General features: G+C 39.7%; 1 protein-coding gene across 1 annotated transcript in view; it reads right to left on the bottom strand.

The window, feature by feature from the left end:
- Positions 1-14259, bottom strand: part of NXPH2 (neurexophilin 2) — a gene marked incomplete at both ends in the record, with an annotated part of 120483 nt that extends 106224 nt beyond the window's left edge. The window contains one exon of the mRNA XM_080689913.1: positions 14209-14259. Coding sequence (XP_080546039.1) covers positions 14209-14259 — 51 coding nt within the window. The remainder of the gene's footprint in view (positions 1-14208) is intronic.
- Between the last annotated feature and the right edge of the window lie 1355 nt (positions 14260-15614).

The following is a 15614-nucleotide window of genomic DNA, read 5'->3' as shown; positions in this document are numbered from 1 at the left end:
GTAATTGTAATTGTACATGATAGTGAGATTCATGGTGATAATTCATACATACACCTAAGATTATTTGATCTGTTTGCTTCCCTTCTCCTTCCTCTCTTCCTAATCTCTTTTCACTAATATACAGGTCTCTCCCCTGATTTTCATGAGGTCTCTTTTCTTTTCCTTTTTTCTCTCTAGCTTTCACATGAGAGAAAAGATGTGACTTTTGATTTTCTGAGTCTGTCTGATTTCACCTGGCAGAAGTTTTCCAGTTCCATCCATCTTTCCGCTCATGACATACACTTGTTCTTCTTTATGGCTGAATAAAACTCCACTGTGTGTATATATACCACATTTGATTTATCTATCTGTTGACAGACACCTAAGTTGGTATAATTTGGCTATTGTGAATTGTGACACTAAAAACATACTGCATCACCATTACATTCTCACTTAGATTCTTTTGGAATGATACTGAGATGTGGCATAGCTGAGTCCTGGTCCCATGACTAGTTTTTCAATTACCTCCATTTTTATAATTTATAAGTATTTATTATATCAACTCTGTTCTAAAATATATATGTATATAAATCAGAATTTGTATAAGTTTCCAGTATGAACACAGGAAACTAACAAATAGCACTAAAAATGGAGAGTGATTAATTCCAATGGAATACCCCGTGGAGCCACAGTGTGACTTCAAGACAGAAGCAAAGAGGCCCCATGCCTTCCAGGGTTAGAGGCTGAAACACTCAAAAGAGTTGGCTGCGTCGGTGTCCCATGGCACCCCTTTGCTCTCTCCTTTCTTGCTTCAAACATCTTTTGAAGATCATTCTACATGGAGAGAGCAGACTCCTCTGAGATCCTTGCCAGCCCCACATGTCATCTCTGCCTTCTCTGATTTCCCATTCTTTGTCCTCTTCTTTTCTCCCTTCATATTTGAGTGATAATTTAATTGTCAGTTCCATATCCCTCCACTCTCAAAACTTTGATGGCTTTATTTCGTTGCTTCTAACACTAGTGTGGTTAATGAGACATGTTTATTTTGTTAGTAATCTATATTGCTTTTCTGAAAGCTCTCAGGATTTTCAATATCCCTGGAGTACAGAAATTTCACCACAATTTTTTTTTTAAGTCAGCCACTCAACACATTTTATGTGACTAGGTCCTTCCCCTCATTGCCCCTGTCATCTTTGTGTGGGCACTATATTGGACTTTCTGGATTTATCCTCTATATCTCTTTTCTCTCATATTTTCCATGTTTGTCTTTTTTCCCCATGTCATGTGAAATTTCCAGTACTTTGCAGCATGCCACTTTGCTTTCTCCCTATTCTCTTCAGTCTTCTTTACTTTTTATATTAGATAATTACAAATTTCATTTTTAGGAATTATTTCTTATTCCCCAGTTGATCTTCCTTCATAGAACCTGCTTATATTCAATACATAATACCTTCTAGACTCTGAGAATACTACTTGAGAATTTTTTAAATTATAATCCATTTCTTGTGTTACTAGTTTTCTCCAGGGCAAGCCCCCCCCTCCCTCCTCTCTCTCTCTCTCTCTCTCTCTCTCTCTCTCTCTCTCTCCTCTCCTCTCCTCTCCTCTCCTCTCCTCTCCTCTCCTCTCCTCTCCTCTCCTCTCCTCTTCTCTTCTCTTCTCTTCTCTCTCTCTCTCTCTCTCTCTCTCTCTCTCTCTCTCTCTCTCTCTGAAGTGGTGGTTATCTCTGGGTTGGGGTTGTTTAGAAGCCCATGTTGACGCATATGAAAAGCTGACATGGACCTTCTCTGTAGTTTCTTGAGTCTCTTTCTCTAACTGAGGTCCTTCTGTAGTGGGAGGTCTGATCAAAGTTCTCTAGTAGAAACACACAATGTTATTCCTTAGGAAGTATGCAGATGTTCAGCAGAGTTCCCAGCCAAAGTAATGACCAGTGACCAAATCCTCTCATCCAGGACATGGCCTCTTAAATAAAACAAAACAAAGAGTGGAGGAAAAATGGCCGGCATTTATTCATCGTATTGGCCAGGTGATAACTTCTGGATACTCAGAAGTTACCCTAGATTCTGTTCAAGACATCCCTGATTCTCCAACCTTTCCAGTGAGCTGGAAACATATTCCATGAGAGTTAGTCAGTTTTTGTTGCTTGCTCACAAAGAACTTAGCTGATACAGGTGGAAGGGAAGACAGACATTTATTAAATTAATGCTATAGCAGGCATTTTATACTTTTGTAGGTAACCATACTTTGCAGACTATAATCAGCATTGTTTTGTGAGGAATAAAACTGAGATTAATAGATTTATTAGCTTGACCAAGAAGTCAGAGAAAGTGCCAAAATTCTAGCAAGCCCGACACCAAAGCCTATGCCTTCCCTTCTGCTCTGAAGTATCCATGGAGCACTAAGGGTACAGGCCTAGCTGAACTTAGTGTGTGGTGAATATTGGATAAAAGATTCATGGCTAGGGAAGTCTGGAAGAAGAATGTAGAGTGAGTGTGTGTGTGTGTGTGTGTGTGTGTGTGTGTGTGTGTGTAAGAGAGGGAGAGAGACAGAGAGAAAATGAAGATCTCATTGTAAGCCGGAGTGGTGGCGCACGCTTGTAATCCCCACACTTGGGAGGCTGACACAGGAAGATCACACAGGTTCGAAGCCAGTCTCAGCTACTTAGTGAGGCTCTCAGCAATTTAGTGAAACCCTGTTTCCAAATAAAATATATTAAAAAAAATAGGTCTGGGAGTATAGCCCGGAGATAGAAAGCCTCTGGGTTCCACTCTCAGTACCACAAAAAATAATAATAATAAATAAAAAATAAAAAAAGATCTCGTTGTAGAGTGGAGTGTGGCATGGTAAATCAAAAGAGAACTTAAGACAGATGGCGCTATGGTATGTGGAATGAATGAGTTTAGAAGGCTCATACTGGAATAAGGTAGACAGCTAAGCAGTGGTGGGAGAAGTGAACTGGTAAAGGATGGAGGGAGACAGTTTACAGAAGCATTTGGAAGTTTCACAGGATTTTGTGACTGAATGGATATTATAGAGAATAAGGAAAGATGAGGCAAAAATGACGCCAAGGCTCCCAGTTGCAAAGAGGAAAGCTGAACAAATGCTTTCCCTTTGCTTCTCTCAACAAATCCCAAAGAAATGAACTAGGACTATAAAAGCAAGAATAAATGCTAAGAGGAAAAGAGGATACTAAAAGTAAGTCCACAAAATGTGAGTCTCTCTGGGAAACAGAAAGAAAAGTGAATCTGGATGGGGGGAAAGCCAAACATGCTGAGCAGCCTGTTACCCAACAGAGGCAAAGAGGGCAGCACTTCAGCAGGAAATTGAGTAAATCCTCACAGCATGTCCCCTCCCACCACCAGGTTTATTGCAGAAAGTTGGGAGTGAAGCAGGGATCCAGGTAGATCTCTGAGACTGCAAAGTCCTCCACTAAGCAGAAAGCAGGTGAGGTTCAAGATGATGCACAGCCCTTATCCAAAGCTTGATTCAGCCTGGACCACTTAGTAACTTATCTATGAGATTTGCCACAAAGGTCTTTTATTTAAGGTGCTAGAGCTAGAGGCAGAATGAAGGCAGTCCTTTAGCTACTATTGTTCCAAAACAATTAATACAAACTTGGAGAAAATATTGTGCATAATTTCACAATTATAAAATGTTTTCAAAAATTAAGGTAATAGTTTATGTAATTTTATGCTAAATGAATTTGAAGATATATAAAGTTAACAAAAGGGGACTCAATAAAGTTGAAGAAAAAATGAATGGATAAATAGCTATAAAAGAAATAAAAGGTTATAAAAAAATCTTCTCCCTCCAAATATAAAGGCTCAATGAATTAAAATGATTCCCAAAGAAACTTCCAAGGAGAAAACAATTCTCAAATATTTTAACTTCTCCCAAAACTGAGTAGGGGAAAAAACTGAAATCTTTCTATTTATGATCCTAGAATAATCTTAATACAATAACTTAGCATGTTTCACTTTTGCTATATTTTACTTATGAATATAATCAACATTCCTAAGTGAAATACTAATAATGTAAAAACAGTTATTGGTATATTAAAATACAGGCAATTCCAAGTTTATGAAAACAGCTAAAGATTAGGAAATCTATTCATAAGTAAAATACATAAACAGGTTTACATTTAAAAACTGTATAATCATGAGAATAATATAAGGGTATCTGAAATCACCCTCTGTTCTTGACATAAATTTATTTTAATACAGATGTGATTAAGTTGATAGTTATCAGAAACAAAAAGCAAATTTCATATTTAGTAAAATTTTTATTAAAGTCGGAAACATGAAAAACATGCCTAATTTCACTTTATTCAACAACATTTTGAAGGTTCTATTAGGAGGATAAACATAATATGAGATATAATATTCAGTAGAAAAGGCCAAATATTTGGTTGTTTGCAGATGATATAATTGTCTGGACAGAAAATTTAGGAGAATCAAGTAATATTATTAGAATTAATAGTCCAGTTTAGAAATGGAACAGATATCAATATAAATATGTGAAAATAAAAGTGTTTATTTCAGGAAAAACCAACTTTAAAGTATTAAGCATAAAAAATCCATAAAAACACTACAATGTATAAAACATCTAGGAATAATAAAATAAACAGCAACAACAATACTAAAAAGAAACTGTAAACATTAAAAACTGTTTTAAAAGGCAATTGAAAAATGTGGGATTATTTAAAAAGTCAATTCACAAAATAAACACAAAAGACTATTCAATATAAAAACACACTTTACAATGCCAATAAATATACAACACATTTTAAAATAATGAAGTGTTTTCCTGTAATAAATTGGCCTACTTAGAAAATATAGCAATTTTCAGGTAAACACAAAGGCTTTCACATACATTGTAAGTTGTACTGTATCTTGCTATAATCATTTAGGTAAAATGTATATTTATGAAAATTCATATTGCACATACTCAGTGCCAAGCCAGCAACTTCAATTCTAGGAATCTGTTGTTTTGATATACTTACAAATGTATTATAGAATTAAAAGCAATCAAAAATTAAATGACAGACTGATTAAATATATTATGACTAATTCATGCCATGAAAGACTATGAGTGTGGAAAAACACAAATTGCTCTATATAATATAAAAGGCCAATAAATATTTCTGCATTAAAACTATGTTAGCGAACATTATGCTTTATGATATCATTATGATAAAAGCAAACATGTCTATAATATTTTGAAAGATATGTATTATACCATTAATCATGGTTATCCCTGAGTGTGAAGTGGAAGAAAAAGAATCGAGGTAACAATGGCTACTTTAAAATGTTTAAATACTGAAAGGAATGTAAACAGAAACCCCAAGTTGGGTTCCCCAGAAGCAGAAGCTGAGCCAAGTATCTGAGTGCAAGTGAGTTATAACCAAAGCGCTTCCAGAAAGATCTGAAAAGGGAGCAGGGGAGCTGGTAAGAGAATGGGAGAAAGCCATGGAAGTGTGCAAACTGAGACAAAGTCCTGCAGATGGCAGCTTTGGCTGCTCCAATTAGGTTCACTCCACGGTATCTGTTAGACCTGAGAGCTGTCCAGATCCTGGGCAAAGAGTGTAGCTTTCTACATTGCCACCCAGCACCGGCTATTTATTTATTTGTTTGTTTGTTTGTTTATTGGTGGTACTGGGGTTCCTGGAAGCCCTTCTACCTCCAGGCTACACTCCCAGACCTATTTTTACATTTTTATTTGGAAACAGAGTCTCCTAAGTCAGCGCGCGCGCGGCTGGCTTCGAACCTGTGCGATCCTCCTGTCTCTGCCTTCCAGGCGCGGAGATTACAAGCGTGCGCCACCATGTCCGGCGCACCTGCTATTTATTAGTGGAGAGCTTTCCAGGGAAAACAAAAGGCACCTGTGGTTTTGAGTACATTTTGGTATATTATTTGATAACAATAATATGCATCTCGGTAAAAGCCAACAACATTTACTTTAACATATTACTTTTAGAAGAACATGCATACTTCCATTAAATGTAAGAAAGAGAAAAGGACCAATAGTAGTATGCTATTAGCAAAGCAAAATTATGTGTTACTGTTCTCTAATTCTGTACACGTGTGGGCAGCCAACTGATAGCCCCCACAGCCCACGAGCTGCTTCTTATTTTGCCACTTGTTCATTAGAAAATCAGGCTTAAAGCTGGGCATGGCAGCATGGGCTTGTAATCATTTCAGCGCTTGGGAGGCTAAGACAGAAGAACACAGGTTCGTGGCTAGCCTCAGCTACTTAGTGAGGCCCTCTACAACTTAGGGATACCTTATTTCAAAATAAAGAATAAAAAATAGAAATCTGGGTGTGGTGGCACACACTTGTCATCCCAGTGCTCAGGAGGCTGAGACAGGAGGATTGTAATTGTTTGAAGCCAATCTGAGCTATTTAGTGAGGCTCTCAGCAACTTAGTGAGACCGTGTTTCCAAATAAAGTATGAAATAGGTCTGGGAGCATAGTCCAGAGGTAGAAAAGCCCCCTGGATTCCACCCCCAGTACCACCAAATAAAAATAAAATAAATAAATAAACAAATAAATACAAAATAGAACTAGGGTGTAGGTAGAAAGTAGAATTCCCTTGGGTTAATCCTCAGTAACACACACACACACACACACACACACACACACGTAAGAAAAAATCAGGACCAAGTGACCTTTGGGTCTCCATGTTCCCTGGTTACCGTTCATCTTTTTTTCTTTTTCTTTTTTTTTTTTTTTTAATCTGGAGTGGTATAGAAGAGATGGAAAGTAGTTTGAAGAACTCTGAAATCCTTGGCTGAATCTGTGTGGAGCCATCAACTAACGTGAAAGCTGGGGCAGGTGGCAAGCAGACTCTGTGAGGTTAGATGCAAAACAGATTAAGGAAGATGCTCCAAGAATCTGTTTATTCTGTTTCACTTATTGGACCTTACATGTCCCTTAGATGAATGAGTTGAGGTTTCTACCTCAGTGTGGTTGCTGAGCAGAACAGGGCATTTCAGAAAAATGTCCCATTATTCTGAGCATCAATGATGCAAATCTAAAAAGATGACACCTATCATGGATCCTATCTTCTTCTCCAGATGGAGGCTGCCATAAACCAGGGGCTGAAATGTGTGGACAACTCAGTGTTGACCATTTGCCCAACTATAGTTTTATCTCTGAAATTTGGTGATGCTTTTGTTTCTTCACCTGTAAAATGGACAAAGCAACTATTGCTGTTTCCCTTTCAGGGCTGGCTCACACGAAGATGTCCATGGAATCAAAAACATGGGAAGATTTTATACAATATGTAGTGCTTCACACCAACTCACTTCTCCATGCACAAAGACTCCAGCTATAAAGAGCGGGGAAGGGTTGACTTAAAGATCTGAATCCATGAATGTTGGAAAAGACGTTTCTTTGGACATGTTGAAGATGAAGATTAGCAGTAAAATATCCAAGTCAAAATGAATAATAAATTAAGAAAATATGGGCTTGGAACCTGACCACTGGGGAAGAAACTGAGGTATAATTTGAGAGTCCTAAATACAGGAGCAACAGGTGAATTTGTGAGTAGGGAAGCCATGCCTTTGAGAACTTCACCTCTCTTTCCATATGATAGCCATAATCCTTCAATTGCTCCTTATCATCTTGATTATTGATGATTCAAATGCAAAACATCAATAAGAAATGCATATTGTTGTTATCATTATGAGAACATGTCCAATGATTCTTTTCAGTCCTTACTCACTTATTGTATACAGTAACCACTCAAAATATGCAGACTCTTAGACTCATGAACCACTTTTACCAGTTCAGTCTGTACACACAAATGAGGAATAGGATTCTGGAATGGAAGCCACATGCATTATTATTATCTGTACAAATTACACTTGGGGTCATTTCCTTTAAAAAATCTGTACTTTTTTATATTTTTTTTGAGCAAATAAATAGATGCTATCTAACTTGAATCGATGAGATTTACAAATTGTTATATGTTATAATGTTAAACGTCATAATCTATCATAAGAAGATTTTTCTTTTTTTTTTCTTTTAACAGTACTGGGGATGGAACCTAGGGGCATTCTCCGAGTTACAACCCCAGCGCTATTTTTTATTCTTTATTTTTGAAACAGGGTCTCACTGAGTTGCAAAGGGACTTTTACTTTTTAAGTACCTGAAACTTATTTCAGGTACTTAGTAAGTATTAAGTTCCTGAGGCTGCCCATGAAACTTGGCTCCTTCATAAGGAGATTTCTGAAAGTGTTTTCATGGCCTTTGAATATTTCTGTTTGACCCCCTCAAACAGCAATATTACAAGATCAAGTTATCATTTTGAAAGATATTTATGGTAAACCCAGGACTAGTCTTTTTGTTTTACTTGTGATTTTCTTCACACCATAGGCCTGACATGTTAGTTTTTCTTGTTGTTGCTGTTTTTATTAGTAAAAGTTGTACCATTTTACATTTTAACCCCTAAAACTTTTGGCATTGAAAGAATTTCTTATTTCAGTAGGGTATATTCTATTGAGCCATACAAAAGCCACTTGCTAGTTTTCTGGTTGAAAAAAACTGTAATATTACTTATTAGTCAGAATCTAACAGTAAGTCAATTTACTTTTTATTCAAATTGAAGCAATGACTAGATGTTAGTTTACAATTTTAAAAAGGCAAAGGGGGGGAAGCTTGAATGCACCATTTTAATTTAGATTTTATTGATTTTGCTGATTATATGTGTCAAGTAAATGCTCATCAATTCCCTTTGCTTAGTTACACTAAATTTTTCTTTTCCATAAGCACAGATAACAGTAATCAGTCTCACTGTGTTTTATATCTACTTCTAAGTATATGTATAATTTGTGATGTGGTTAATAGCATAAATCCCATATAAAGTCTTTATTTTCATCGATTATGTTTGTGTATAAGAAATATTGCAAGTTGTACATAATTAAAGATATAATTCATAAAAGGAAAACTGTAGAATCACTATGATACTTTTAAAAAGGGATGTTAGAAATGATTTTTCATCTACTTTATCCTTAATGAAGTCGTTTCATAGATGAGGGATCTGAGGCTGTTACATGACTTGCCTGAGCCATATACATACCCATGGATATCTCTCTCTCTCTCTCTCTCTCTCTCTCTCTCTCTCTCTCTCTCTCTCTCTCTCTCTCTCTCTCTCTCTCTCACACACACACACACACACACACACACACACACACACACCACATTCACACAATTGGGTCCGTTCTGTTTTATTTACTGCTGTGTACACTCTGCTCGCTACTCTCTTGGTGCAAATATTAGGTCAACACAGCTAGAAAATAGAAAATATTTGTTGAATGTTCAAATTATTGAGAAATAGAACTCCTGTATTTTAATACCATAGGTATTATTCTTTACAATATAAGAATGGAAACATTTAAAGTGCCCTTCTCTATCGTTTAGTCTTACTAAGAGAAGTGGATGTGGTAAATTGTATGAAAGAAACCTGAAAGTAAGATATACACATTTATTTATTTTGTATAGGAGAGGAGGAAGGTTGAACCCAGGGGCATTCTACCTAGGAGCTATATCCCCTGTCCTTTTTTAAAAAAAACTTGAAACAGGTCCTCTCTAAATTGCTGAGGGTCTCACTAAAAATATATATATTTAATGCAGCATCATTATCATTGTGATTTTAGTTTACCAAATATCTTTATTTGGTATATACAATACAATGAATAGGTTAATTGGAAAAAGATTACCTAAAATAATTGTAAAATTTTACAAAGTAAATTATAATCGTGTATAAGTCAAAACTATAGGATTTTGCCCATTATTTTACTCATCAAGTCAATAATATAGAAATTAGTTTGCTAAATCACCGTCCTGCATACTATAATGATACCTAGAGAGTAACCTCACATGGGTGACTGCTCAGAATCATTTGGATCAAGCTTTTTTTTTTTTAAGCAGCTTTAAAATAATTGACTCTCAAATCAAGATATTAAATGCCAGCTTCTAACCACCAATGATGCTTGTGGCTAAGTTAGAAATGAGATTCTTTACAGAAATGCTGACACAGCCTTAACAGCAGCCACTTGAGTGGGTGGCTATAATTCTTTTTTCAAATCTTACCCAGCAAAGCTTCAGGTAAAGCAGTCTGCTGAATATGTAAACAGAGAATCATGGAACTTTCATAAAATCACAACTCTGTGACACATTTATATTCACCTTTTATTGCTACCGCTAAATGGCTAAATCATGTAAGACGTGTATTGATTAGCTCTTTAATAGATAAAAGGCAGGCAACACATTTTAAAAGTATACTTGAAAACATCATGTTGTACATGAAGAAAATCAACATCTAATTCATTCTATCTGTAAGAACCACACATTTTAAGCTGACAATGTAAACTTCTAAAAGGTTTCTTAAGAAAGCCTTCGGTCTCAGCATTTTGACCACTAATCAAAAACAACAACAACAAAAGAAAATTTAGAAAAAATATAGAACAAAGATTAGGAAGGCTTTTCTTGTTCATTCAGAAATCTATAAGCAATAAAATAAATTCTAAAAGGGAGTCAGATGTTGAAGGCATTTATATGTTAAAGGTATTTAAACTGAATCAGGTAGCATAATCTCAGAATAGGCCAATAGTAATTCAAGTTTTACTGAGAGGTGGTAGCTGGAACCAAGGGTTTCATTGTCAATTTATAATTTTCATTTCTTAAAATCCTAAGACAATGAGGGCCACAACGAGGAGCTAACTCTAAGTCATAACCATGATGTGGCAGTGATTTTCCTTCTTCACACTGTCATCTAGCTAAGAGTCCACTATTGATCCTACACTGGGAAATGCTGTTTTGATGTTTATTGATCAAGATTCTCTATGAGGTAAATCATGATATTTGAATGGAAGATTATTATGAGTTATCACTTCTGGCAAATATAGAATAGGGGATAAATATAAATATCACACTAAATAAGTATTGAAAATTTTATTTTAAGATAAGCAAAGATACCCTTAATAAGTTATTGTAAAATAATACTATATAACAAGGATAAACTTAAAATTGTACCATCTTCCATCACAGATTCTCACTTTATAGGATTCTAAAAATGTGCATATTTATATCACTTTAACTTTTATGAAGTCATCATTGTACCTCAAAAAAACAAGTTAAAATATATGAAAATTTGTTTTTAAGTCACCATGAAATTTTACCTTAAATTAAAGCAAATTCTCCATTTAAATCAAATTTAATCTTTATACAGTACACATTTTACTTAAAAGTAAAATCACCCTTATTACGAGTTACACATTATCAAGCAATTTTATAAGAAATGGATGGACATCTGGTGAAGTCTATACCTTGTACCATGTCATAAAACAATACTCATTTTGCTATATTATTAACTCCCTTTTCTTCATTAGGTGGCAGAAAAGAAATAATGTACTATTAATATTCTTATAAAGAATGTTGCTGAATAAGGATGTCAAGAAAATAATACATCCAAGATGAGCATTTAAATTTTGCAAGTGCCTAGCAATCCTCTTAAATAGGTGTAGCAACCTATTTGTCAGAAAGACTGGGCACCAGCCAGAAAAACTGAGCAGGGACAGGTAGCATATACACTGCATGCACTGGCTACCTGCTACATTCATCAGTTCAGCTTATTGTTTTCTCAAATGTTTCAACTATCACAAAAACAAGTAAAAATCACTCTAGTTATTCACTCTACCTGCTTTTAAATGAACCAGTCAATTTCCGTATAATTAAATTTCCAACATGCCCAAATGAATCTGCTATTCATTTAAAATATTTATCCTTTTTTAAGAATATATTCTTTAGGCTTTCAATGCAGATGGAAAATCTAATTTCAACAATAATGCAGGCTCATCCCTCCACCTCCAACAAATATATATATATATATATATATATATATCATACATATATATTATATTCTCGAAGTATCAGCAGATGGTTGGAATACGTATATTTCCTGAAAAATTAAAAGACTAGGTTTCAAATCTAAGAAAAAATATTTTATCCACTTGCTGTTAGGATTTAACAAAGAAGTTCAGTGTCAGCTAAAAAAGGTAGAAAAAAACTATGAAGCGTCCTAAGGAACAAATTATGATCTTTTTTTGATGCCTGCTGGTGGTGGTGGCATGGTGGGCTAGTGAGATTGGGGAATGTTTCAATTTGATCTATCCTGCTTAGCCACTCTGTTTTCCTTTCACATCCTATCCCCCTTGTGTTACAAGGCTGGAAACAGCTCTAAGAATGTGGAGAATGTAAACAGCCTTTTATTGTCCAAGAGGATGGCAGTGTAAGGCCTGTGTGCTTATCACTGGGCTGCAGCTCCCCACCTCACTTACCATGATAAAGTGCTCCAGGGCGGTGGAAAAATCAACATTACAACCCCAGAACAATCCAAAAGTGGATTGGAATTTGACATAAGCTTCCTTAAAAACCCAATCAATCCATCCATGCTGTAATATTAGAGTCTGGCTCTTAAGGAGAGGCGTAATCCTTTCAAGATGCATTTCCTATTCCTTGTTGGGTGTTGGGGGGAAAATCTAAGGTTTCCAATATAGTTACTGATAGGAGACCTTTTCCCCAATGAATTTTCTCATCTTTAAGAATCTAACACAGTGCTTATGGATGAGATACACAGTTCATGATCACTGGATGCAAAATTAATGCCCTAAGATTCACAAAGACATTGCAAAGACCCTACAAAAATATCTGATTTTCCCTAGGCTTTTCCTTACACTTTACCTTACACTTGCCATAAAAACGCTGCTTTGTTGGCTCACCATTTATTGAGGTTTAGAGTAAGAAATTTATAAAGCAAGTAATACTAAAGACCAAGGTGGCATATATTCTAGAAGCACTGAGAATTGAACGTAAACTTTATTTTAACATGCTGTATTATATATAACCTCTATGTGCTGGCTCATTCGAAGACAGTAGGGAATATCACTGCATTTTCTTATTGAAGAATTTCTGAGTTAACACTGTGAAGGTAAAGTTAATCTCAGCTATAACAAGGAAAGACAAAGGGGTGGCATCTTCGCCCTTTTGTGCCGTCCATGCCTGAGAAGAGTTTCTCCCTCTCCAATAGAGTACATTTCATTGAGAAACTTTTCAAAGTTATTTGATTTTCCCTCTAAAAGGAAAAAAAGGCGAGACTGTCGCTCTGTATGCGCTTGGGTCCTTTAACCTGGTTTTAGCAGCCCAGAAGGAATTGGGCAAGAATCTTAAGGACCAGGACCAAAGACACCTTGGCATCTGGAGAAGCCCGTGCGGAAGCACCTTGTCAAGACAGGTGCCAGATGACCAGAAGGCAAGGCAGCCCCTTCCACAGCGTTATTCGAAAGTTTCTTCTTGACGGTCTTACCCTGGATCTGCCCTAAATCGGCTAGGAAAACAGACGCATACAGTCAAATACTGATAACATTTGAAGGAGTTCCTCTCGGGTGGGGGAGAATGGAAGCGTCATAACGCGATGAGCGACCGGAGCGTCGCCGGTGATCCCCGACCACCTTTTAATGACCTTCATATTACCCCGCACCCCCTAACCCGTTGTCCAGATCGGGTGAAAGAGGTCTCTCCAAGAAAAGACTGCCTAGACAGGGGGCTCCTGAGCAGAGCTGGGCGTGAAAGTTACACCCCGCCTTCCCAGGTGGCAGAAAACCCTATCTCAGTCCTCAGCACCAGATGGAAAATTAAGAGAAATTCAAGCTGCCCCTACACACGGTCTTTTTCCTCAGTTTCCCAACCCCATCGAGCCGCTACTGACCCAGCCCTGCGCACTGGGGCGCGCGGCGCTCTGCTTAGACGTGTCTGTAGGCATTAGGGTAAAACATCACGTAAAAACGATAACCGCCCTCAGCTCCCGGCGGGAGAAAGGTCTTCCAGCTCACCCTCACCTGACCCATCGCTCACACCCCTTCGCCAACCGCTTCCCAATAAGTCATTTTCTTCTGGGCACCTCCTTCCTAGCCACTTTCTGATTACTTTATCCCAGCCCTAAGTCCCCATCCTTGCTGAGCCCTCACTTGCTTTAAGGTCCCCTCTAATCCAGTCCCCACTTCGTCCTCTCCCACCCTTAAGGCAATCCAAAACTCCCTTGGCTCCGTGCGCCCCCAGCCCCTTTTCTCAAGCCACCCCAGGCTCCCCGTCCGCGTCGGTCACCGGCGCGATTTTCCCGCCGAAACGCGTCCCGGGCGCGGATCGGGGCTGCGCGGCGGGCTGGGCACTCACCAGCTGCAGGAGGCCGGGGACCACGACGAGGGGCAGCGGCCGCAGGCGCATGGTGCCGGTGGCGCGGCGACTCAGGAGCTGCGCGCCCTCGCCTGCCTCTCGCGCATCTCCACTTCTGCGGGCGGGACTGAGGGCGCGGGGCACCGAGCGCGGCGCTCCGCTCCCGGAATCCGAGCGCGGCGCGGGCCCGGTGGGCGGGCGAGTAAAGGGGAGGGCCGGCGGGCGGGAGGCGCCCCTCCTCGCCGAGAGATGGAGGAGAGGGTGCCCGGCCGCGGGAGCTGGTGCGCGCTGCGCGGGGTGTCAGCCGCGTCCGCCACTCGCGCAGGGCTGGGGTCTGGGCGAGCGAGCGCAGGGGGCGCCCGCGGGCTGGAGGCAGGTGCGCCGGAGCTCCAGTGTGGGGTTCACGTGCAAGTCTCGGGCTCAAGCTGGGCAAGGCGACTGCGGGTCGACCTGATGCGCAGGGCGAGTCCTAGCTCCTGAGCCCCGCGAGGCTGGTGCCTCCTTTCGCCCCCGCCCAGCAGAGGACGGGTCTCCGCGGCTCCGCTGGACCAGGCGCCCTGCCCACTGGTCCTCGCTTCGGCTGCGGAGGCTTGCAGGGCGGGTCGTGTTCTCCCTGAGTAGATGCAGGAAGGAGAGCTCCAGGAAAGCACCCAGGGAGTTTGTGGGAGAAGGCGAGGGCAGGGTCCTGGGGCGTGGCGTGGGGCTGCCACTGGAAAGGCTGGGACGGATGGGGAGGTGGGGCTGAGCCCCGTGCGCGGCAGGATGTACTCGAGCCGGCTGCAACGCCCAGCTCGCCCCTCTGAGGGGCAAGGGGTACAAGGCGTTGCTGGTGCGACTGAAAGGATTTCTGGGGCTGGAAAGTAGTGGGGACCCCGAGGAATGGTAGTGAGAAAGAGGTGTAGAGGTACCTCCTTACTTTGTTTTGGGAATAATATAAGGCTACCCGATGTCCAGAAGACTGAAGGAACTGCGCTGGGTACCTTCTCCCTGGCCGCAAGAGGAGGAGGAGGAGGAGGAGGAGGAGGAGGAGGAGGAGGAGGAGGAGGAGGAGGAGGAGGAGGAGGAGGAGGAGGAGAATAGAAAAAGGAGAAGTCCACAGCAGCCTCCCACCGGAAAAATCACAGGGAAGGGTATATTCGAAGCCAGCAAGGCTGCAAACCTTGACCCGGAGCCTTGACCTCTGTGTTAACAATGCTCTATCGGAGAGATCCTTGACCTTTAACTATCTTTGTGCTGGACCCTCAAGTGGAAAAGTCAAAGGCAAGGGGCTCAGCGACTGCTGCAACGTCTACGATGGATGAGAAGTCAGATCCCATCCATCAACTCCGTTATTGAACAGATGGAAAACCCAAGATCCCGGAGGTAAATTTGCTTCTCCAGGGATGAGAGTCTAGGCAGCTGCTTCA

The sequence above is a fragment of the Muscardinus avellanarius genome (assembly GCF_963383645.1).
Source record: "Muscardinus avellanarius genome assembly, chromosome: 2".
NCBI classification, from domain to species: Eukaryota; Metazoa; Chordata; class Mammalia; order Rodentia; family Gliridae; genus Muscardinus; species Muscardinus avellanarius.
This window is presented reverse-complemented; position numbering and strand designations above follow the sequence as displayed.